This window comes from Harpia harpyja, chromosome 1 (assembly GCF_026419915.1).
Source record: "Harpia harpyja isolate bHarHar1 chromosome 1, bHarHar1 primary haplotype, whole genome shotgun sequence".
NCBI classification, from domain to species: domain Eukaryota; kingdom Metazoa; phylum Chordata; class Aves; order Accipitriformes; family Accipitridae; genus Harpia; species Harpia harpyja.
The window spans coordinates 30,116,706-30,138,416 of record NC_068940.1 but is presented as its reverse complement, the minus strand read 5'-3'; the positions used below and the strand labels follow the sequence as shown (position 1 = coordinate 30,138,416).

At 65.5% G+C, this 21,711-nt stretch overlaps 2 protein-coding genes across 2 annotated transcripts; both read right to left on the bottom strand.

Annotated features, from left to right (window-relative positions):
* Positions 1–2,790: 2,790 nt before the first annotated feature.
* On the bottom strand, positions 2,791–4,276 carry FOXS1 (forkhead box S1). Its single transcript, XM_052783627.1, has one exon. It carries the CDS (start codon positions 4,242–4,244, stop codon positions 2,850–2,852), a length of 1,395 nt encoding a protein of 464 aa, XP_052639587.1. The 5' UTR covers positions 4,245–4,276; the 3' UTR covers positions 2,791–2,849.
* An 866-nt stretch (positions 4,277–5,142) lies between these two features.
* On the bottom strand, positions 5,143–20,190 carry DUSP15 (dual specificity phosphatase 15). The gene is made up of 20 exons (XM_052810318.1): positions 19,641–20,190; positions 17,889–17,922; positions 15,560–15,642; positions 15,064–15,113; positions 14,316–14,390; positions 13,668–13,839; positions 13,283–13,494; positions 11,053–11,213; positions 10,056–10,230; positions 9,608–9,905; positions 9,137–9,285; positions 8,652–8,730; positions 8,096–8,341; positions 7,562–7,751; positions 7,316–7,359; positions 6,918–7,020; positions 6,483–6,584; positions 6,011–6,406; positions 5,729–5,847; positions 5,143–5,613 (listed from the first exon to the last, which is right to left on the bottom strand). Exons 1-20 carry the CDS (start codon positions 19,659–19,661, stop codon positions 5,473–5,475), a joined length of 2,850 nt encoding a protein of 949 aa, XP_052666278.1. The 5' UTR covers positions 19,662–20,190; the 3' UTR covers positions 5,143–5,472.
* Between the last annotated feature and the right edge of the window lie 1,521 nt (positions 20,191–21,711).

Sequence of the window (21,711 nt, the reverse complement as noted above, 5' to 3'; positions counted from 1 at the left end):
CTGGTTTGAGTTACGCTCCGTGGCGGTGACGTCTCCTTCCTGCCTGGCCCCAGGAGCCGCACGTTGCCCTGGCCCCGGCGGGCCACGGGGGGCTGCAGGGCCCTGCCATGGGGTGGCCCACGGGGCTCCCGGCCGGGCCGTCGCCCCCGGACTCTCCTGGTGCCCTGAGCCGCTCCAGAGGATCGGTTCCTGGACACAGCCCTGCGTGCGCACAGCTGCGGCACGGGGACGCATGGGCATCGGCACGTCCTGGTGCCCCAAGCCCAGGATGGGGGACCCCCACCCCACAGCCCAGTTTGGCTTCTCCAGCCCCCTCCTCTCCTGCTCTGGGACCCCATGGGGACACCCATGGCACCTCCATCGGGACCAGCACCTGTGGGAGCAGCTGTGGCCCCATCCTGCGCTCCTGGCCAAGGGGCAGAACAGGGCTCGGGAGCCCCCCAAGCCCTGGGGAGGGGAACGGTCCTGCCGGGGCCGGTGACAGGACTGGTCCTGGTCCAGCACAGGCCATGGCAGCCGGCGCCATCCCTCCCGAAGGGGATCCTCGTCAGCCCCATGGACGCACGGCGCGGTCTGGGCTGCGTGCATGTGTGTCTACAGCATCCGTCCCTGGAGCACTTACGCAGAGCAGCACCCTTTCCCCATCCTTACCCGCACCCCATCCCTGTGGCACCCACCCTGCCTGCACAAGCAAGGGCAGGAAGGGGAGCGGGCAGACCTCCTGCACCGGCACCCGGCAGCACTGCCGGCAGCGGCAGCAGGTTTGCCCCGTGACCGGGTGCAGCCCAGTTTCCCGGCCATGGCACGGCCCATACTGGGAGCGGGTGAGCGGGCTGGGGGCCAGGCCACCCACCGAGAGCTGGGAGCGAGCCGGGGAGGAGGCAGGGCAGGGAAAGCAGCGGGCCCACGGCCGGGAGCTGGGGTGGGCGCGGAAAAGGGGAGAACACTGGGAGAGCGGATGGCCGTGGTCTGCATGCCCCAGGGAGGTGCAGGCAGCCGGGCTCTGCGGGACGGGGGTCCCCATCCCCGGGGCTGCAGCTTGGGTGGGGGGCAATGGCACGCACCATGCGATGCCACGCCGCTCCCAGCACGGGGATGCCAGCCCGGGACACCGCATGGGGCCGGGGACGCGCATTCCCAGGCGGCGGGCGGCGAGAGCCGGGGTGGGCGATGGGCCCAGCCACGCTGCGTGGGAACCAGACGGCCCCTGGGCACGGCTGCGGCGCTCGCTTCCTCCTGCGCCCCCGGGGACCGTGCGAAGGAGGGGGCTGAGGTCAGCCGCGCTCGCCGCCGGCCGCTCCGGAGACGCCAGCATGATGTAGACGCTCAAATATTGTTTTCCACTGGGGAGGGGAAAAAAAAAAAAAAAACCCAGGGAGAAAAGAGAGGCCCAGGGCTGAGTGGCCATCCCTGATGATGAAGGGCAGTTCCCCTGCTGCCCTGCCCCGGACTGGGACACAGCCATGGCCCAGCAGCAGCCATCTGGGGGCTGATAATGGGGCTGACGTGGCCACGTTGCTCTCTGTCCCTGAGTGACGCCAGCTCTGCCTCTCGGTGCCAGCACGGCCCCTGCAGAGACCCCGGGACTGGCTGAGCTGGGGTCCTGCTGGCCTTGGGGGCTGGGGGCTCTGCCACAAACCTGCTCCCCACAGCGGTGCGGAGAGCCCCCGCCAGCCTGGCATCCTCCCACTGTGCCCACCCTGGGGCTGGCTGTGCTGTGGGGTCCGGGCATTACTGCTCCTGGGGTCCCCCCTGTCCCAGCCTGGGGTGGGCAGGTCGAGGACATGGGCACGGGCACAGCCCCCCACTTTGCCAGCATCGCTCTGGCCCCACTCCAGCGCTGCAGACTTGCTGGCCCGGGTGTCCCAGCGTGCCTGGGAAGGGGCTGGCGGCCAGGCTCCAGCCCGGGGCTGTGTGGGGACCCCCACCTGCTCCGGTGTCCCCCAGCCCAGCCAGCCGGGGCAAGTCCCCCGTGCCCAGCCCAGTGCCAGCAGCGGTGACTCAGCCGGTGCCTCCTCACCGGCAGCCGCCCGGCATGATTCAGGTCGGAAGAATCTGCTTTCCTAGACCATTCCCATCACAGCCACACTCCCTGGCACAGCCCAGCTCCGGGGGGTGCCCTGGCCTCGGGGTGTCTGCAGAGCCCTGGTGGGACCCTGGCCAGGCACCGGCACAGCCCCGAGCAGGGACAGAGAGGGGAGGGAGCCCCATCCCCCCCAAAGCAGAGCACCCACACGCTCTGCCACCTCCCCCCCGATGTCTCTCTGGGGCCATGCGTGTGCGTGAGCGGGGCCATGCGTTGAGGCTGGTGCTGGTTGTGCCATGTGTGGCACCCGGGGCGAAGCCAGGCATTTTGAGCGGTCCCAGGCACAGGGAGGCAGCAGCAGGGCTCCGTGGGAGCTCGCTCCTGCCGCAGCACGTCCCCCTTGCCCTTCATGGACAAGATTCCCTCCTGCTACCCCGGGATGGGGCTTTGGGGGCTCCTGGCCCCGCATTGCAGCAGGATCTTGTCCCCAGCATCTCCCAGGGATGCAGGACCTTGTCCCCGGCATCTCCCAGGGATGCAGGTCCTGGATGCAGGTGCCCTGACCCTGGCCATGTCCCGTCCCCCCGTAACCTCACCATTCAGCCGGTGATCGCCGATGGAGGGGCCGGCGGGGATGGGGGCTGCGCCGGTTGGCCTCGGGGATGCATGTCCCCCAGCCAGCACCGGGGCTGGGGCAGAGGGTCCCCAGCTCGCCCCTGCCCACTGCCCACCCCGAGCGGGGTGCAGAGACCACAGAGGCAGCGTTGGGGAACGTGCTTTATTCGGTGCCGCGGCCGGGGGCGTCCCGGGGTGGACCAGTCCCTCACTCGAAGAAGAACATGCCGGGTGTCCGGTAGAGGCAAGGGGGCAGCCCCAGGGGGTAGCCGTTGCCCCCCTGCAGCGGGATCGCGCCCCCCGACCCCCACGGCTCCTTCTGCTCGCCCGCCCGCGGCCCCGCGGCCCCGAAGGGTGGCTGACGAGGGGTGGCAGGGGCCGGGGGGGCCGCGGCCAGGAGATGCTCCAGCGCCGTGCCGCACGGCCGCTCCTTCACGCAGAAGCTCAGCGCCTGTACCCGGCACTGGTAGCTGCCGCCCAGCGCCTCGGGCCCTGACCGGCTGAAGGAGCCAAAAACGGGCAAGGGGGGCTGTGCGTAGCCCTCCCCTTCCAGGAAGCAGGACGGGGGGGGCTTGCCCGTGCCCAGGAGGGTACCGGGGAACGCGGGGGGCACCTGCCCAAAGGGCTGGCCTGGCCCCAGCCCGGGGGCGGCCGGCTCCTCACCTTCCAGCTGCCCCGGGGGGCTGCCTGGGGGGGCCGGTGAGTCCTGCGGGGGGTCCCTGGGCTGGGCGGGCAGCAGGGTGGGCAGCAGGGCAGGGTGCGGTGCCGGGCGCTCGCCGGGCAGCGGGTACTGACCTGGCCGGGGCAGTTGCAGCGCCGCCGGGAGCCCCCCGAAGACAGTCTCCTTGGGCGGGCGGCTCTCCGGTGGGGCGAAGAACGGCCCCTTGGGCTGCGGCGCATCCGGCAGGTACAGGCACGGCTGCCTGGCCTTGGGCAGTTGCCGCCGGGCGCAGGGCTCGGGGCACCCCGGCACCCCGGCACCTTCGGGCAGTGCGGTGGGGCTTGGCAGGCGCCCCGTGGCCGCCGGCGAAGCGTAGCCCCCCTCCGCCTTCCCTTCCTCGGGCAGCGGGGCGGCTGGCTGCCCCTGCGCCCGGTGCCTGGGGGGCTTCCTGCGCCCCTCGTCCCCCTCGGTGCCCGGCGTGTCCCGGAGGCCCCTCTTCCTGGTGAAGCGACGGCGACGGCGCAAGAAGCTGCCGTTCTCAAACATGTTGTAGCAGTCGGGGTCGAGCGTCCAGTAGTTGCCCTTGCCGGGCTTCTTGTCGTCGCGGGGCACCTTGACGAAGCACTCGTTAAGGGAGAGGTTGTGGCGGATGCTGTTCTGCCAGCCCTGCTTGTTCTCGCGGTAGAAGGTGAAGCGGCCCATGATGTAGCGGTAGATGCCGCTGAGCGTGATGCGCTTCTCGGGCGCGCTCTGGATGGCCATGGTGATGAGGGCGATGTAGCTGTAGGGTGGTTTGGTGGCCTCGGGGCTGGGGAAGGAGCCGCCGGCCGGCTCGGGGGCCGGTGGGCTGCGTAGCGCCGCGTCGCCGACGGGGAGGTCCGGCTGCATCCTCCCGGCCAGCCGCAGCCCTCCCGTGCCGCCGCCGCTCCCACTCTGCTGCATGGCCCCGGCACGGCCCCGTTAAAACCCGCCAGCGGCCCAACCTCCCGCGCCCGGCCGGCGAGGGGGCGGCGGGCCCCTCCTCTGCGGGGCCGCCCAGGGCGGAGCGGGGCTCTGCCGTCCAGCGCCGGTCCCTGCGGACGGACGGACGGACACGCCGCCAAGGCCTGCGGCCAGCAGCCGCCGGCCCTGGCGCTGGCACGGCCGCGGCCTCCCTGGGGCAGAGGCGGGCAGTGCTGGCCTCGGCCGAGCCCCGGGCATGGCCCCCGGCTCCCCCAGCCCCTCTTCCCACGGCAGGTTCCCACGACCTGGGTCTCATCCTGCCCTGCCCACAGTGCGCAGCTGGGCCTCAGCCAGGGATGGCGGGGGGCTGAGCGGGGTGCTGCCGGCGGGTCTGGGGCTGCTGACAGCCCTCGGTTCATCACCCACCCCCTGCCCACCCCAGCGTCTCGACCCCTGCCCCCAGGCTGGGGTTGTGCCAGATCCTGTGCACCGTCCCAGATCTCTGCTCCGTGCCAGGTCCCCGCACCGTGCCCAGCCGGGACGTTGACTCCAGGGTGCAGCACAGCCCCCCAACTCCCAGGATCCTGCTCATTCCACTCACCAGGGGAAACTGAGGCACAGGCAGCGAGTGCCTTCAGGACAGGCTCCTGCGTTGCCGGGTCGGCAGAGCAGCTAACGGGCACCTCACCGCTGCCCGCAGCCCCTGCCAAGGGGCCAGGACCCGGCACAGGACAGGTCTTGAGCCGGCACATAGGCAAGGGGGTCAGCTCATGCTGTCCCCTGTGGCTGGGGCTGAGCTGGCTTTGCCCGCAGCGTGAGGCTCTGCCTGGGCTTGGCTCCCCCCAGCTGCCCGTGCCCCCCTCGGTCCGGCACCAGCCCCTCACACCGGAGCCAGTGGTACCGAAACACAACCTTTATTTCTAAGGGTCACGAACGGCGAGTCCCGGCAGTGCAAGGCACGAGGACAGGGCTGGCTCTGCCCCTGCTTACCAAACAAGTACACAGCAAATCCCACCTGGGTGGCTCCCGGGGAATAAATCCAGTGATCTGCGCAGGGATGGCAGCCGTCCGCCCGCCCCGGCCAGTGCCCGCCCGTGTCCGGCCCCGCAGCACCGACTGCCCTGTGCACACTGGCTCGGGGAACGGGGCCGGAGCGGGGCTGAGGGGCGGCAGAGCATCCCGCTCCGAGGCTTCCTTGCAACTGGTCTCTCCTCCTGCCTGTCTGGGCTCAGGGCTGGCAGAGCTGTTTGAGGATGCGGATAATGTGGCTGGAAGCACCAGGGGTGCAGGGCTGGGGGGAGTCGTGGAGCAGCATCGGCCCCATGCGTTGGGCATGATGGAAGAGTTCCCGCGCGAACACCGGCTCCACCTGCGAAGGCATAGAGCCGACGGAGAACGGGCACGGGTCCGTGTGCCCCCCGACCGTGGTGGCCCTGCCACCCAGCTCGATGCCACCGCGAGCGCCAGCCCCGGTGCATACTCACGTGGGCCATGATGAGCTTCTGGAAGTGGTGCCCGGTGCTGGTGGGGTACTCCTCCCCGAAGCACAGGTGGATCTGGTACTGTGGCGTGGGCTGCCCGTGGCTCAGGTACCCCCGCAGCTCTGCAAGACACCGGCTCTATCAGGGGACACGAGGTCCCCGCAGCCCCACAGCCCACAGCAGCCGTGCCAGGGCAGGAGCTGCCCCCGTTCCCGAGGGGATCGGGGTCTCCCGGGGCAGGGTCCAGCAGAGCCCGTGCGCCCGGGACGGTGGGCGGCCACTTACGCTGCAGGAACTGCTGCGTGTCCAGCAGCTTGTAGGTCTTCTCCCTCTCCAGCTTGTTGGGCCAGTCCCTGTGCGGGGCCAGTGGCCCGTTCCAGTACACCCTGCCCTGGCACTGGCGCTTCATGAAGACCCCCTCGGGCGCTACCCACAGCAGCACACCGCGCTCCAGGTGGGGCAGGAGCCGTTCCAGCACGTCGGTCATGCCGGCCACCCGGCCACTGCCACCGAGCGCCCGCGGCGGGGGGAACTCGATCTGCTCCATGCAGGAGGGGCCGTAAAGGCGCTCACTGTCGGCTGGCACGGCGCGGGAGGTGATGCGGCAGCCCTCAGCCGTGCGGGTGGTGACTTCCTTCACCAGCACGTCGCAGTAGTAGAGGCGGATGTGGAGCCAGCAGTCTGGGGAGAGGGGATGGTCAGATCACGGGCAGCCCGGTCCGGGGGGGGCCAACCCAGGGCACTGCCCGGCCCCTACCTGAGTGGTTGACGTCCTCCACGGGGAGGTAGGACGGGGGTCCAGGGAGGAGGTGGCTGTGGGTCGGGTTCCAGCCGTAGAAGACTCCCCTCACGTGGTAACCTGGGCCAGGGCAAGAGATGAGGTGGTAAAGGGACATGGGCAGCTGTCCCTGAGGGCTCCCGGGTGCTGTCCTGGCCCCAGCCCCTGGGCCAGGTGGGCGGCAGGGTCCTTCCCACCACTGCTGCTCGTTACTGGACCTCATTAAAGCTCCTAAGCGCATGATCAAGTGGCTTCGCTGGGGCAGGGAGGGAGTCCCCAGCCCCGGTCTCCATCCCCGTGGGCATTGCCTGCACAAGGGAGGGTGCGCGGGGCTGTGGAGAGCGGGGTTGCTCCTGCTAGGCAGTGTGTGCTCCCTGCCCCCAGCCCCATCCCGCTGCCAGGGACCCTCCTCACCTCGCTCGGCTGGGTGGGCAGAGAGCAGGGGCAGCGGAGACACGTGGCACGTCTCCATCATGCCCTTCTGGTTTTCTTGCTCCGGACTCACCACAGCGGTGCCCTGGGGAGGAGAGCGGCTGCGGTGAGGACTGAGGCGGGAGCGGGGAGTCCTGAGCTGGGTCCTGCCTCCGCCACAGACCCTGCGTGCTGGCGGATCCCCGGCCTGAGTCTGGCAGCTGCATGGCACAGGGGACCTGTAGTGATGCTCAAGGGAGCCAGCTGCCCAGCGGGATGGATGCAGGCAGCGTGCAGGCAGGGGAACAGCCAGCAGATGAGGGGGGATTTGGGGGTCCCACCTTCTCCAGCCCGCAGGCAGCTCCTGCGGTGGATGGCACGGGGCGGGGGGGCTGGCTCACCTGCTGATCCTCGCCGGCTGGGGACCGCGTGTCACCAACCTTCTCTGCAGAGAGCAAGGAAAACCAGATGACCCCCATGGCAAACAGCAGGAACAGCCCCTGGGAAGGTGCCTGGCTGCCCAGGACACCCAGAGAGGAAGAGGAGTGGGGAGGAGGGGTGATGTCTGCAGGACATGGGGCTCATACAGGCACGGTGCATGCATCAGCTCCAAGTCTGGCGCAGGAGGAGGGATGGCAGGGATGTACCTGCATCCCGGGTGCCGTCGGACACGATCTGGTACACCTTGTAGGGCTCGGAGATGTCCAGCTGGCTTCGCTCGGGCACCTCCTGGAAGTCGGTGCTCTTGTTGAGGGCGCAGCGGAGACGCGTCTTCCAGGTGGAGGGGTCGGCCTTGTCCGTCCCCTCGTGGTACTTCCCCTTGTAGACGGCCCAAGCCTGTCGGGCAGAGGATGCCCTGCGCTGCGGGGGCTGCCTGTGTCCTGGCTCCCCGCTCTGCTATCCAAGGGAGCCCACTGGGGTACGAGTCCACCGGGGCTGGGTGGGGAGCCAGGGCTGTGTGTCCTGGGGGGCTGCAGAGAGCTGGGTGGTGGGGGTCCTAGGGGTATGCACGGAGCCAGGCAACAGGGAGCCCTGGGGGTGGGCACGGAGCCGGGCAGGGGGGTCCCAGGGGTGCGCACGGAGCCAAGTGGGGGGTCCTAGGGGTATGCACGGACCCGGGCAATAGGGAGGCCCGGGGGTGGTCACGGAGCCGGGTGGGGGTCCCGGGGAGCCCGGGGTACCTTGAAGAGCGCGGCGTCCTGCTGCTGCCGGTAGTCCTGCTTGGCCGCGTGTTTCCAGGGGATGCGGAAGAGCGTCCGGTGCCGGTTCTCCCAGCGCAGCCCCGGGTACCGGCCGCTGTCGATCTGGGCGATGAGCCACTCCTTCAGCCGCATGGGTGCCCCCGGCTCCGCCATCGCGGCCCCTCGCCCGGCCCGGCCGCCCCGAGGGAACGTGCCGGGGCGGTGAAAGCGAAAGCACGGCTCCGGCTTTCACTTTCCTTTTCCCGCCCAACACCGCCGGCTCTGGCTGTGCCGCCAGGCAGGGGCGGGCGCGACACACGGGGCAACCCACGGGAGAGGGGACGGGGCCACCCGTGGGAGAGGGGACACCCACCTCACATCCACAGGAGAGGGGACGGGGCCACCCGTGGGAGAGGGGACAGGGCAGCCTACAGGAGAGGGGACAGGGCACCCGGCGGGAGAAGGGACGGGGCCACCCACGGGTGAGGGGACACCCACCTCACATCCACAGGAGAGGAGACGGGGCCACCCACAGTAGAGGGGACACCCACCTCACATCCACAAGAGAGGGGATGGGGCCACCCACGGGAGAGGGGACACCCACCTCGCACCCACAGGAGACGGGACAGGGCAGCCTACAGGAGAGGGGACAGGGCACTAGAAAGCACAGGGGACTCTGCTGCACCCCTCCCAGGTGCCTCCCCTCAGACTTTCAGGGCTCCCACACACTCCCTGCAGGGGACAAGGGACCTTCCTCTCCTGTCCTTCTGCTTTGGGGACCAGGACACCTCCCTGCCCAGGGCCTGTGTGCCCTCCTGGGACCAGCATCTCAGCCCACGGGTGTAGGGAGCTGCGGGAACAGGCACGGGGTTTCCAGGTTGGTGTGAGCAGTGACGTTGCCGCATCTCTCGAATCTCTCCTCTGCTCTAACACTCACATCTGCCTTGCGGGGCTCCGGGTGCTGAGTCGAATGGGAACCAGGTGGGAAGGGCCAAGATGAGCTGTGCCAAGGGCTGCCAGGGACCGGTGAAGGAGCCTGACTCATCCCGCGCCCGCGCCAGCTCCCTGCTGGCCCCGGGGTTCCTGGCAGAAGCCGTCCGTGCAGAGGAGACGCAGTGCCCGTGGTCACGGCTCTTCTGGGCACCAGCCTTCCCACGCCTCGGGAAACTGCTTCCCGCGCCTGCACTGCTCTGCGGGGAGGTGGGTGTGCGTGTTGGTGCACACGTGGGTGAGACGGACGTCAGCACCGGGAGAGGGCTGGGCCCAGCACAGGGTCCCAGACAGCCCCTTCGCTCCTGGCTGGCTCCTGAGCATCCTTCCTCAATGCCGCGGCTACCAGGAGGGTCTGTCCCTCTCTCCGTCCAGTGAGGAGCCCAGCTCAGCTGTCCTTTCAGGAAGAAGAGGGATTTCACCTCACGTGGGGCAGGGATGGAGCTGGCTGGTACCAAACACCTCCTGGCTGCCCTTGCACAGGGCTGTGCTGGAGCAGGGCTGGCGATGTGAACCCCCTACCCATCCCAGCAGCAGGGCACAGGCCGGGTCGGCTTTGCCCTCTGGTCTCACTGGTACGCCCTGGGGTGACAGCAGTGTCAGCTTCTCCATCACTGCTGCAGAGTCACATGTTGCTGCGCGGGGAAACCCAGCTCTTCTGCCCAGCCCACAGCCCACCAGGTCTCCTTTTGCAGCCTGCTGGGTCTCCTTTTGCAGCCCGCTGGGTTTCCTTTCCAGCTCTGAGTCAGAGAAAGTCACCTCTCTCGGGGAGGAGACATGAAGCTCCCAAGAGCTGGCAAGCTGCTCGGGGCTGCGAAGCCTCGAAATGAATAAGCAGCGGCACAGCGCCCAGCCCCGGGCTTTCCCAAAGGACATGGGGACGGGGGCTCAGCTGCGTGGCACAGAGGGCACACGGGGCCATGCAGGTGTCTACGAGCCAGGCACGCTGGCAGGGATTTGCTTTCCTTACTGAGCCTGTCCGTGGCCCCTTCGCCGCAGAGCAAAGCCCACCTGCCCTGCCTGCGCCCGCTCAGGGTGCGGGGCTGCAGCTAACCCAGGGTCTGCCTGCAGCGTGGCTCTCCCTGCCTGGGAGGAGGAGGAGGAGGAGGTGGCGATGCCAGCACTGTGGCTCGGAGTGCCAAGAGCTGGGGGAGTCCCGGTTCGAGGAGGGGGAGACGGGTGGCATGTAGGACCCCCCTGCCCCAGCCAGCATTGGGCCATGCTCGCCCTCGCCCTGGCAGCCCGTGGCCATCCCGCTCGGTGCTGCCATAGCCGCGCTGGCAGCCTGCCACGCTCGGGGCAGCGCAGGAAGCCGCTCTGCTCTCCGCACCACCCCAGCGAGAAGGGGATTTCCAGCTGGCTGCGCCTTTGCTGGGGCAGCACCCTGGCCATCCCTGAGCCCCTTGTCCAGGCAAGCCATGGGCTGTGTTCTGGGAAAAGGGTCCGGGACTGACAGATGGAGAATCCACACCTCCCCTTTCTGCTTTGGGAAGCGGGGTGATGGCAAGGGGTCATTGCACAGCCGCTCTCAACAGCTTGCGCAGATTACATCCGAGGCCGGGAGATGATTGTAGCCACCAGCTCGTTAGCCAGCTCTAGCCCAACAGGATAAGCCTTTATCAGCCAGGGATTTCATCTTCTGTGACAGCCGCGTGGTGACGTGCAGGACCCGCAGGATCTAATTACCCCAGCATCAGCGAAGACGCTCAAGAGCCAGTTTCCCTGCTGTGCTGCTCCCTGCGCAGGGAAGGCGAAGCTGCTTAACCCTTAAACTTTTCATGCTAAAATGAGCTTCAAAAGGAGTCAAACATTAACTCGCAGCTAACCCTGCCCTCACCTGGGTTTTTCCAGTTGTGCAAATCAGATCTGCCAGAATAAATACATTTTTCTGTGCTGCAGAGCTGGGCTGGAGGTGCCATTGCTCAGTGTTTGGCCTCGCTGTCGGTTTACAGTGTGAACAGGGAAACCTCGGCTGTAAACACCTCGGCACAGCGTGTCCCTGCATGGGACTGACAGGAGGGTGCAGCCATGCATGAGGCGCATATCCGTCCTGGGTCCGTGGTCCTGGGGTGCGGGGCCACCACTCTCCTGGGTGTTGGGGGGCCAAAGGGTGCTGGAGAGCCCTGGCCTGGGGGCAAGGGAGAGCTGGGAGCAGAGGGAGGACCCCATGGCGGAGGGTGCAGGAGCAGTGGAGGATGGAGTAACCCCTGGTTACTCCGTGGGGTCAGCGTCTATCCGGCAAGGCGGGAGTTGGGGTCCCAGCCTGCCTAGGTCACCCCAAGGCAACACCCAGACCGGCAGGCAGGTGCTGGCAGCAGCAAGGAACCACAGCCCCGAAGCTCTGTGGAAGTGAAACAGGAGCGAGTGTGCGAGTCCTGCCAAGGGGCTGCTTACACAGGAACCTCCAGGCTCCCAGGAGCTGCAGCTGCTGCAGCCCCCTCCTAAATTACCCTCATGTAAATGGAAAGGGAGGCTTAGGGTGCCAAAATGTGGAACATGGCATGGTACACCAGCCCGGGGCAGCGGGTATAACACCATCTCAGCCACCAGCCCCTCCTGTCCCTGCCGCTTCGTGCACTTCTTGCAGCATCCGCGGCGCGGGGGGCCCGGCATGCCCAAGCACCGGCATGGTGCACACCAAGGGACCCTTGGGACGCCCAGAGAGCTGCTCGCCTTCAGCCACAGCTGCCACACAAGGGTAAATGAGCGATTATTAATTACTGGTGGGCATGCCCTGTCCCATGCTGATGTCTCCTGGAAGCAGCCAGGGCAGAGGCAGTCCCTGCTTCCCGGGAAGTTCCTTCACTCTGGGACCCCATGCCTGGCACCCCATCACATGCAGAGCTGGAAACCTTCCTGCAGGCACCTGTACCTGTCCCTGTCTGGCTACTGGGGGACACCCTGCCTCGTGAGAGAGGGTTGGCGGGGATGAGGGGGACCCCAGAACCACACTCTGGCTCCCAGCAGGGGAGATGCTGATGACCCAGCTGGGCATCCCCAGCATTTTCCCCACCTGGCGCTCTGCCCCAGGGAAAGCTGTGGATAGGACAGCTCTTGGGAGGAGCTGGGGCTTGTGGTACTCAGCTGGTGCCAGGCTCCCAGTGCTCCCAGCAGCCGGAGACAGCCGTCTCCTGAACCCGGTGCTCCCGGACCCGGTGAGTGGAGAGGCTGCAGTGAAACAGGCTTCGCATGAGTGCCCACCAGCTGCTGCCCGACCTCTCCTGGAGCAGCCCCTGACCCCACAGAGAGCCCTGCTGTGGCACCCAGGTTTGTGGCCTCTCTTGTAACCTTCCCCCAGCCCACTTCTTCCCCAGTCCTCCCTGGGCTGCAGAAAGCAGCCAGCAGCAGCCTCCAGACCCACCCCACGCCAGGACCTTCCTCCTCAGCATCCCCCTTCTGATCCGGCCATCGCAGGGGAGTCAGACTGCACCCCAGGCAGACTGTGGAGAATAGGTGTTTATTACCTGGGGGACATAGGCAGTCTTTAAGCAAAATGGCTTAAGGCTCTGGTTTAGTGAGGTCTGGCCAGGTTAAACGCTTAGGTCCCACCTTTTAAAGATTGTGCCCTGGGATGGGTGGGAATGGGGTGCAATGGACTCCTAAAGCTACAGTGCTCGCTCAGGGCTTGTGCTTGGCTGGGCTGGAGCTGGACCCTTGCCTCGGAGCCGGTGTGGTGGCATTGCCTGCTAATGCACCCGTGTGTTCCAGCTCCGCAGCCACCTCGGCTCTGGGACCTTGTGCTGCTGGTGGGAAAACTGCTCCGAGGGGAGAGCCGGCTCTCCTGCACCCTGTGCACCCCGAGGACCGTGCAGCAGGTACCCAAGCGCTAAAGCTGCTGCCGGCATCACCTGGGTGCTGGCCCCACGGCAGGAGAGATCCCCTCTGTTGCTCTGCCCCGAGCAGGAGCCTGCAGTGACCTGGGGGGCAGAGACCTCCGCCTTTCACCAGGCGTCCCTAATACACTGGATACGAAGAGGCTGAGCCCACCGAGCGCTGCAGAGCCCGGCAGTGCACGCGAATCCCTCCCCAAGAGCTGAGAGCCGGGACAGAGAATGGCACGCTCACACCCCAGAAGAGAAGAAGGAGCTGGGCTTGGCACAACTCCCTTGAAAAGTGCTCCCCCAGCCCGCTGTGCTGCGGCTCCTTCGTCTCTCCCAGGCTGTTGGGTGATTCTTGCTGCTCTCCCTTGGCTGGGGTCACTTCAGACAAGCCGGGATGCAGGAGAACGTCCTCTTCACCCGCAGCAGGAAGGGAGTCGTGGTCCTGATGTCTCTGGCTCTTGGGACCAGTCCTTGCCGAGGTCCCTCCGTCCTGGACGGTCCTCCTCTCCCTGCTGGCAGCAAGGCCTTTATTTCCTCCTCGTCGTTGAAAGGTGATGTCCCGTACCTCTGCTTCAGGTGCCTGCGGACCTGGGGAAGGAGGGGGAAGCAAACTAAGGTGCCTGTTTCCAACGGCAGGTCCAAGCCTGCTAGCAAGGGGAGCGGGGAATCAACCTGATCCCCTGGGGACCCATCCTTGCTCTGAGACCCGTGAGCAGGCTCAGCTGTGGAGCAAGAGGACGGGTGGCAGAGGCTGGTCCCACCTTGCGGGCTGCACCGCTGCCGAACTCAGCCAGCTGCTGCCTGAAGCCGGGGTTGGGGTTGGCGACGGGCCGGACAGTTCGGACAGCCTCCAGCACCTCCTGGCAGCTCAGCTCCGTGACAGCCATGACGTAGGCGACAACCACGGTGGTACTGCGGGAGATGCCGGCGAGGCTGGCAAGGGAAAGGGCAGAAATGCTGCTGTCGACGGCACACCCTGACCTCATGCTTGCCCCTTCCTCCACCCCTGTGCTTCAGCTATTTCGGTTCCTCTTCTCCGAGAACTTGCTCTCCGGGAGGCCTGAGCCCTTCCAAGGTCCTCTCCATCAGTGCCTATAAATACCCACTCCTCCCTGGGGAAGCGAGAGCAGCGGCCGCTGCCTGGCCGCCTGCCCCAAACCCCACTCTTCCCACTCGCTCAGCTGCAGCAAAATGCTGCCCCGTCTCCAGGGCTGCCTGGATCCTGCTGGGTTTGAGTCACAAGCCGCAGCCAAGGGTGGATCCTGGGTGGATCTGTGGGCACGGAGCCCTCTGGCACAGGCTGGCTTTGATCAGGGGTCTGCAGCTAAAGCGGGGGCCTGGGGGCTGGATCTTTTCTTCTCTGCTGCGCTGGGGGGACATGGCATCAGGCACGGGGAAAGAAGTGTTACCAGTGGACGAGGCAGTTCCCTCCGTGCAGGCGACACTGGTGGATAAAACTGATGCATTCCTTGAAGTGCCTCTTGCTAGCAGGAAAAATAAACCAGACAGAATAAGGATCTCAGGGGCAGAACAGGATTTTTAGGCTGCAGGCAGAGCAGCCCTCTGCGTTTGAGGATGAAGCATTAACATAAACTGCCCGCTGCTTTACAGGCTGAGACCTGAGCAACTCACTGCTGTTGTTTTCCAAGGGAAGGTGCATGGGCCAGCTCATGCTGTGCTGGGGACGGGAGTGGGTGCCGCTGTGCTGGGGACGTGTGGGGCTGCCCGGCTGCCCTGGGACTCGTGTGCCTTGTGCTGGGGCAGCAGGAGCTTGGCTGCTCACGCTTCCAGCCGTGCCAGTGCCCTTGGCCGGCTCCACACCCCTTACCTGCTCTTCCCCTCTCCCCCCCCTCCAGGCACCTCTCAGGGGGATGCTCGCTTCTCCTCTCCATCGGTGCTGCAGAGGGGCTGCCCCTCACCTCGCCCCAGGGCTGGGATCTGCTCCCCAGCAGTTACTGAGCTGGGATGCTGTCAGGGTCCAGAGGTGATCCCCAGCACCGGGACATCGTGCCTCCAGCCTGTGGGTCGCTGCGCTTGAGGAGCTGGAGGCAGCACCTCAAGGGCTTGGGGTGCCGTGAGCCCTCGCCCCTGTTCGCCCTGCAGACCCCAGCCCTCCCGTGTGCCCCGAGCCGTCCCCGGCCTCCCCGGGGTACTCACATGTTGGCCTCGGGGGTGTCGGGCAGGGGGATGCGGAGGTAGGTAATGTCCTGGAAGACACAAAAGGAAGAGGGGAAACTCGGGTGCTGTGGTCGGGGTGTCACGCATGCTTGCAGCCAGTCTGGCAGCACCTTTGCTCCTCGCCCCAGTGCTGCCTGTGGGGCTTCGCTTCCCCAACACAGCATCCCCCTGCGTGGGGATGGGGCCACTCTCTCCCTTGGCAAGGGGAGGGCAGTGGGGGACAGGGGGCTCATGGGAGGAAGTGGGAAACAAGATGAGGCTGGAGAGCTGGAAATTGTTTCCCATTAGCATTCAAGGCCAGGTTATAGTCACAAGACGGCCAGTTTCCCATGCCACAGGGGCTGCCCAGCTCCTCTGGGACCACTGACCGGGGAGAGCCGTACGTGCCGTGGGATGCTCAGAGGGGGAAGGAAGATGCTGCAGCATGGAAGGAGCTGCAGAGATCTAGACAGTGGCGCTTGGCACGGGACCCTACCTGCAGCAAGGGCTGGGGAGATTCATGGATTGAAATGATGTGGGTGATCTTGTTCCGACTTAGCTGCTCCAGGTCTTTGGCATCTAAAGGATAAAACTAGATATTAGCATGTATTCATTTCTTACCCTTCTCTTCCCACAAGTGCATCTGCCGTGCTCCTGCAGACAGACACCATGCAAAGCCATGCTCCAGAGGATCGGCTGCATCACACCCCCCACGTGCAGCAGCAGAGACATGGGCAAATACACAAATGCACCCTGGAAATCTGGAACGCAAACCCCGTGACACCAAACCACAGACCTCGTCCCTCTGAAGGCACTTGACTTTGCTGCTTGTGCTGGGGTGAGCATTCACATCTGCATGGAAAAAATCCCTCTTTTGCAAGCAGGCAGCTTCCTGCCTGCCTGTACTTGTCCCCAGCTTGGGGAGGAGAAGCACGCTCTGCCTGCACCTCCCCGGTGCAAACACGCACATAGCAATGGGACTTAACCGCAGCCTGAGGGATCTGCTTTATCTTGTGAACTGCAGAAGTGGAGCTGCAGCAATTTGTATCAACCCTGAGTTTGGCTCAGTCTGAGCTCCCCTTTAGCACCCAAGGGGGCTGTGGAAAACACCTGAAGGGCAATTTGCAGCGCTCTATGTGTATCCTCTGCAACTGCACGCACAGAAACCAGGTATCCTTGGCTTTCGGAGGTAATGACCTGCTTCTCACTAATGCTTCAGCATCCCTGGCTGTGATCCTGGTCATTGGTTCAGCACAGCGGTTGTTACACTGGGAGGGGAGCGTGATTGTCTTGCTGGCTGAGCAGCTTCGTAGCCATCTCCCTTTCATGCCACGACCAGTGGATGCTGCACAAGCTGCCGGAGAGGAGGAGTAACATTTTCCCATCTCCTCGCTTTGGGTTTCTAAGCTTTCACATGGTGTAAAACCTTGGCTCGGGAATCTAGACCGCAATGTGCTAATGGCATGATGTGAATTTTAATAGGAGGGAGTCTCGAGAGAGATGCTCTGCGGACAAGCCGTGCCGTGTGCCGGTGGGGAGGGAGGTGGGAACCCTTGTGGGAACCCGCACAGCACCCGCCACCTTCCCACCTGCCTCGGGCAGGCAGAGTGACAGCAATTAGTGACACTGGCATGGAGGCTTACGGTGGCTGGAAAAGCTTTCAGATGGAGAAAATAGCTCTGTGGGCAGACAGACCTTAACGTAGCAGGCCTGAAATCTCTGTTGTCACCCTGGATTGCTTGGTAGAGCGATGCTCGGATGGCAGCAGGCCAAGACCCCACATCAGTGGTTACTCGCAGGAACCCCCGTGATAAACCTGGGAGCCGGGTACCCTTGCCCCTCTGCTCCCAGCAAGCCACAGCCCCCCCTAGCCCACCCCAAGGTGCTCCATGGGGTGCAGGGAGCACAGGGCTGCCCTGGTCAGGGCTGCCGCTCAGGCTCCAATGACATTTTCTTACCAATTCACACCAGCGGCTTTAAACCTTCTCAGAACTTACAGCCAGAATCAAGCTGCCAAAAGAGCCATTAGGGAGGCAGGAGCGCTAATAAATGCCAGTTTGTCATGGCAGATGCCAGTACTTGGTCATGAATTGTCCCCTGACAATGAAAGCCCCTTAAAATAGTGAATTGGTGTGAGAAGGGGTGACTGCCTCTGGGAGAAATTGCCTCCTGAGGGTGGGCAGCCCTCTCCTGCATTTCCTACAGCTGTAAAACTGAGGTGCATCACCCCGAGCGGCTCTGGTCCTGCTCCTTCACGCTGCTGTGGCACCACCAGCTCCTCCACTCCTGGCATGGGATCCATGCCAGCTTGAGCACACAGCACAGCCCACCACGGTGGGTGAACTCCCACAGGACTCGGGAGGGGTTTGAAAGCAAATCCTGACTTGCCCTGTGCCACCCCACGTGCTCCCATCCCCTCCCAGCCTGCCCAGCTCGCTGCCTCATGCAGGGCAAGTGGGACGGCTGCGAGGGCTTCCCGGTCCCAGCCGGTGGTGTCATGTCAGGGGTACATCTCGCTGGGCACCGCTGGGACCTTTCCTGGCAAGGCTGTGTCCCCCCCCTCAGCCCCTTCCCCGCCGTGTGTCCCGAGAGCTCAGGGCAGCCGTTAAATAAGGAAACCAAAGCGAAGGCAGAGGGTTTCTGCCTGGCGTTTCCCCCTGGTGCCCCCACTCTCGCTGCTGCCAACACAAACCGAGCGGCAGAGCGGAGCATGTGGTGGGTGCTGGCAGGGCATCGGGCAGCGTTTGCAGGCAGGGAGGGACGAACTCAAGCAAGCCCAGCTCCCCGGCTGGAGGACATCTCTGCGGCGGCGGGGCTCCGCTTACCAATGAAGTTCCCAAGGTAGAGGCCAGGGAGGATCTGCGGGACACAAGGAGAAGTGGCAGCGTGAGCAGCAGCCTTGTGCTGTGGTACCCGCCATGCTGGCATCCCCCATGGAAAGCAGCGACCTCAGCCTTAAAGGCCAAAGTTCTGCCATTAACGTGACCGTCACCAGCCCCAAGGCAGGAGCGGTGCTGGTGCAGCTGAACCTGCACACTCCTGGGGCTGCTGCTGCTTTGGCATCCAGCACGTGGAGCTGGGTGTAAGCCCCGGCACCCCAACGTGCGCAGCCGCCCAGCGCTGCACCCTCACGGGCGCTGGGAGTTGGCCACAGCTTTTTTATTGCTCCTTTTGCTTATTATGAATAAATTCTTTGTCGGAGCCTATTATCTGAGCTCAGCAAACTGCATACGCCTCCATACAGCCTTGGACTAGACCCATGACCTGCGGATGTCCTGCTGTCCGAGGGATGGGGAAGCAACAGGCACGGAGAAGCCTGGGGGGGATGCAGTGGTCCCTCTCCCAGTCCCAAGCTCTGCTCCTGTCGCTTTGAGCTGCAGGGAGCCCATTTCTAACAGCCCAGGAACAGATCGCTCTGGACACTGTGTCTTCATGTTATTTTCCTTATTAAATTCCACTTCTCGTGATGAAAAGATAATTACTTGACATCGCCTCTGTTAATAGCACTGCAGATGCAGAAGCAGGATATCTTGCATCCCTTATTACCCAGAGCTATTTTATATTTTCCCTCTCTCCCAGCCTGGGCAACGAGGCTCCCTGGGCTGTTCACCCCCGTGTCCAGCTGGCTCCCCTCCAGCTTCTCCCTGCTGCGACGTTTGGTGCCCAGGACCTGGGCAGGTGGAGGTGATTTCCACCAGCACAGCTCACAGTCATCTCACTGCCCACGTTTGGAAACATTTCTCTTGGCTGAACAGCTTCGGGAGGTTTTTTTTTATGATTCCTAAGATTTTAGATAATTTTCTATCGACAGGGCGCCTTTAACTTGCAGCTGTGGCACCGAGAGGAGCGGGTAGGAGAGCACCAGTTAGCAAGGGCAGCTCCCAAGGGCAGGACACAGAGCCATGAATATTGGCACATTCCCGTCCCCAGCACCCTTCTGACCCACTCATTGCTGGAGAAAACGGGGCAGTACAGCCCCGTCTGCAGCTCTGGGCACTTCCCCAGATAATGAGCAGTTATGGGGGGGGGATGTTTAAAGCTTAGGACCTGGAGATTCTTGCAGGAAGATGTATCTGTTCAGCTGTGACAGGGAGAAGCTCAAACAACCATAAAATAGTGCCTGTCCCCTCCGCCCAATGATGCTGAGCCCCACGCACAACCCGGCCCCACTGAGCGGGGGGTGCAGGACCACTGGGCTTGGGGTTGCACAGGGCTCCCAGTGTGCGCTCAGGAGCTGGTGCCTGGGATTTGAAGGCATTGGGAAAGGTTCCACCCTTCCCTCGGAGGGGGCTCGCTGTCACTCCTGCCCTCCACACCCCCCGGGCAGCTGTCGGGACGAGCCCCGGCTGCCGGCTGGCGCAGCATCCCTGCCTGCATCTCCTCTGATTTCGCTCCACCAGCAGGTAAACAAGCTGCCTGATGGCCGAGCCCTGTGCCGGATCCGGTGCCGGCAGGTGAAACGGTGCTTGGCGTGGCAGAGCGAGCCGCCAGGCAAGCGTCTCCCACCTCCAGCGCTGGGACAAGCCACCCTGGCATGGCCGGCCCTGCAGAGCAGCCGCCCCAGTGCTCCCCATTACCTGGCTCATGCCGTTTCCCATGGCCGGCAGCGGGCGCCGCGGGGGGGGACGGGGCGCGGGTGTCCTTGTCCCCAATGCTGCCGTCCTCCCCGTCCCCAGGCACAGCCGCCGTCCCCGCTCCGGACGCTTCCCGGTCAGGTTTCCGTCATGAAGAGCTTGGCTCCCCCGGGATCGCTGCCCGTGGCGGGCAGGTTCGTTCCCAGCACGGTGAGGCCGAGCTGGTGGCGGCTGTGCCGGGGTGCAGAGGGGACGTCGGCCGCCGTCCTGCGCGGCTTTTGCCGAGGCCTTCCCTGGCTGCTCCGGCGGTGCCGCGCACCGGCTGCTGCTCTCGCCTAGAGCAGACAAAGGAGGAGAAACTCCCCCTCTGCGCCGTGGCGTGGGAGCGTGGGGGCCGCGCTGGCTGCCGCCTGTCGCCGCTGCCTGCCGCGGCCGCACAAGGCTGCAGTGTTGGGAGAAGAACAAAACCTTTGTCCCGTTCCATCAAGGAAGGTCTGTGCGGCCACCCGGCGAAGCGCCCGGCGGCATGCCCACCCCTGCCCGCGCCATGCCCACTCCTGCCCGCGCCATGCCTGTCCCTGCCTGCGCCATGCCCACCCCTGCCCACGCCATGCCTGTCCCTGCCTGTGCCCGCCGCAGGGTGGGCGAGACCCCGGCCCCCCACACCTCAGGGCTGCCCGCAGCGTGCCCACCTGCAGCCAGGTGACGCAGCATCCCTGCCCTGCCTGGGGGGGGTCTGCGTGGGTCTCCCGGGGGAGCTCTGCGTGGGTCTCCCGGGGGGGCTCTGCAGGGCAGCCGGCTCGGGCAATGCCGGTGGGTCCCGTCAGCCACGGGCAGGGGTCCGGTGGGTGAGGGCTCACCCGCTGCCTGTCACCCACCGCCCCGGCCCCCCCCCCGAGCGATGTCCTGGGCTGGATTTTAGAACTTTTTAGACCTGTTCGCTGTCCCCCTCTGCCACCGGCCCCACAGTAGCCGGGTGCATCATACTGGGCCGCTGCTGGGCTCACTGGGACTGGGGAAAGGCTGGTCGCCGTCCCTGCCCAGCAGCGGGACGGTGGCAGAGGGGGCAGCTCAGGGGTCGGGGGACCCCCCCCACCCCCCACTGCGCCCTGTGGGGTGACACGCCGTGGCCCCACATGGGGTGGGGGACCTGGGGGCACAGGGCAGGGGGACACGGGGTGGGGATGTGGGGGACTACAGGGCATGGGGGGCATGGGGTGGGGGACGTGGGGGGGCACCGGGCAGGGGGACACGGGGAGGCGGGGGCACAGGGTAGGGGACCTGCGGACACAGGGCAGGATGACAGGGGACGGGGTGACATGGGCTGTCGGGGGGGTGGGAGCCCACAGGGTGGGATCGAGGGGACTGGGGGAGCTGAGGGGACCGGGACACGGTGGGGACGCAAGTCTCGGGGCGGGGGGGGCTGAGGTGACGGGTCTGAAGCCCCCGGAGGGGCGGGGCCCGGGGGGCGGGGGCGGGATCAGGCCGGGGGTGTGGCCAGGCCCGGACTTCCGGTTCCACCAGCGCCCTCTGCTGCGCAGCGGCGCTGTTGCCATGGGGACGGGCGCGGCCTGGCGGGCCTAGGCCCAGGCTCGGGCCCGGGCCCAGGCTCAGGCTCAGGCTCAGGCCGGCAGCCCGCGGGGGAGGGCAGAAGCAGCAGCCGTAGTCAAAGGCAGAAGTGGGGGTAACGGCCCGTGAGCGGGGCATCCGGTGGGTTCACGGCGCTGCGTCCCCGGCTCTTGCCTCATCCCCGAGGCAGCGTGTTAAACCCTGGACGCTCCCTGTGCAGGTGAGGGCAAGCACAGCACCGGCAGGGCCTCCTGCACCTGGGTTGTGTGCTGTGTCCCATCTGCCCAGGAAAAGGAGCTTTTGCCTTAAAACCACCTGAGGATGGTGCATTGCGATAGGGCTTCCGAAACGGCTGCATTTGGGGGAGTCTCCTTTGTATTGGCGGGCAGGTTTAGTTGCAACAGGTAAAAAACTCTTACAGCGTGGGAGGCCTGCCCAGTCCTCTCCGGGGTGTTGCTTCCACTGCAGCACAGCGGCTGAGTGGGATGCGTTCCCACTCTGGGCC

What these genes read in the sequence shown, in the direction of transcription:
- FOXS1 (XM_052783627.1), bottom strand. Translation starts at nt 4,244, where the DNA reads ATGCAGCAGAGTGGGAGCGGCGGCGGCACGGGAGGGCTGCGGCTGGCC.
- DUSP15 (XM_052810318.1), bottom strand. Translation starts at nt 19,661, where the DNA reads ATGGGAAACGGCATGAGCCAG. An exon ending in CTACCTTGGGAACTTCATTG is followed by an intron (nt 15,643 to 17,888) that starts GTAAGCGGAGCC and finishes TTTATCCTTTAG; the next exon opens with ATGCCAAAGACCTGGAGCAG. An exon ending in CCGAGGTGTTTACAGCCGAG is followed by an intron (nt 10,231 to 11,052) that starts GTTTCCCTGTTC and finishes GGACTCCCCCAG; the next exon opens with CTCTTGGCACTCCGAGCCAC.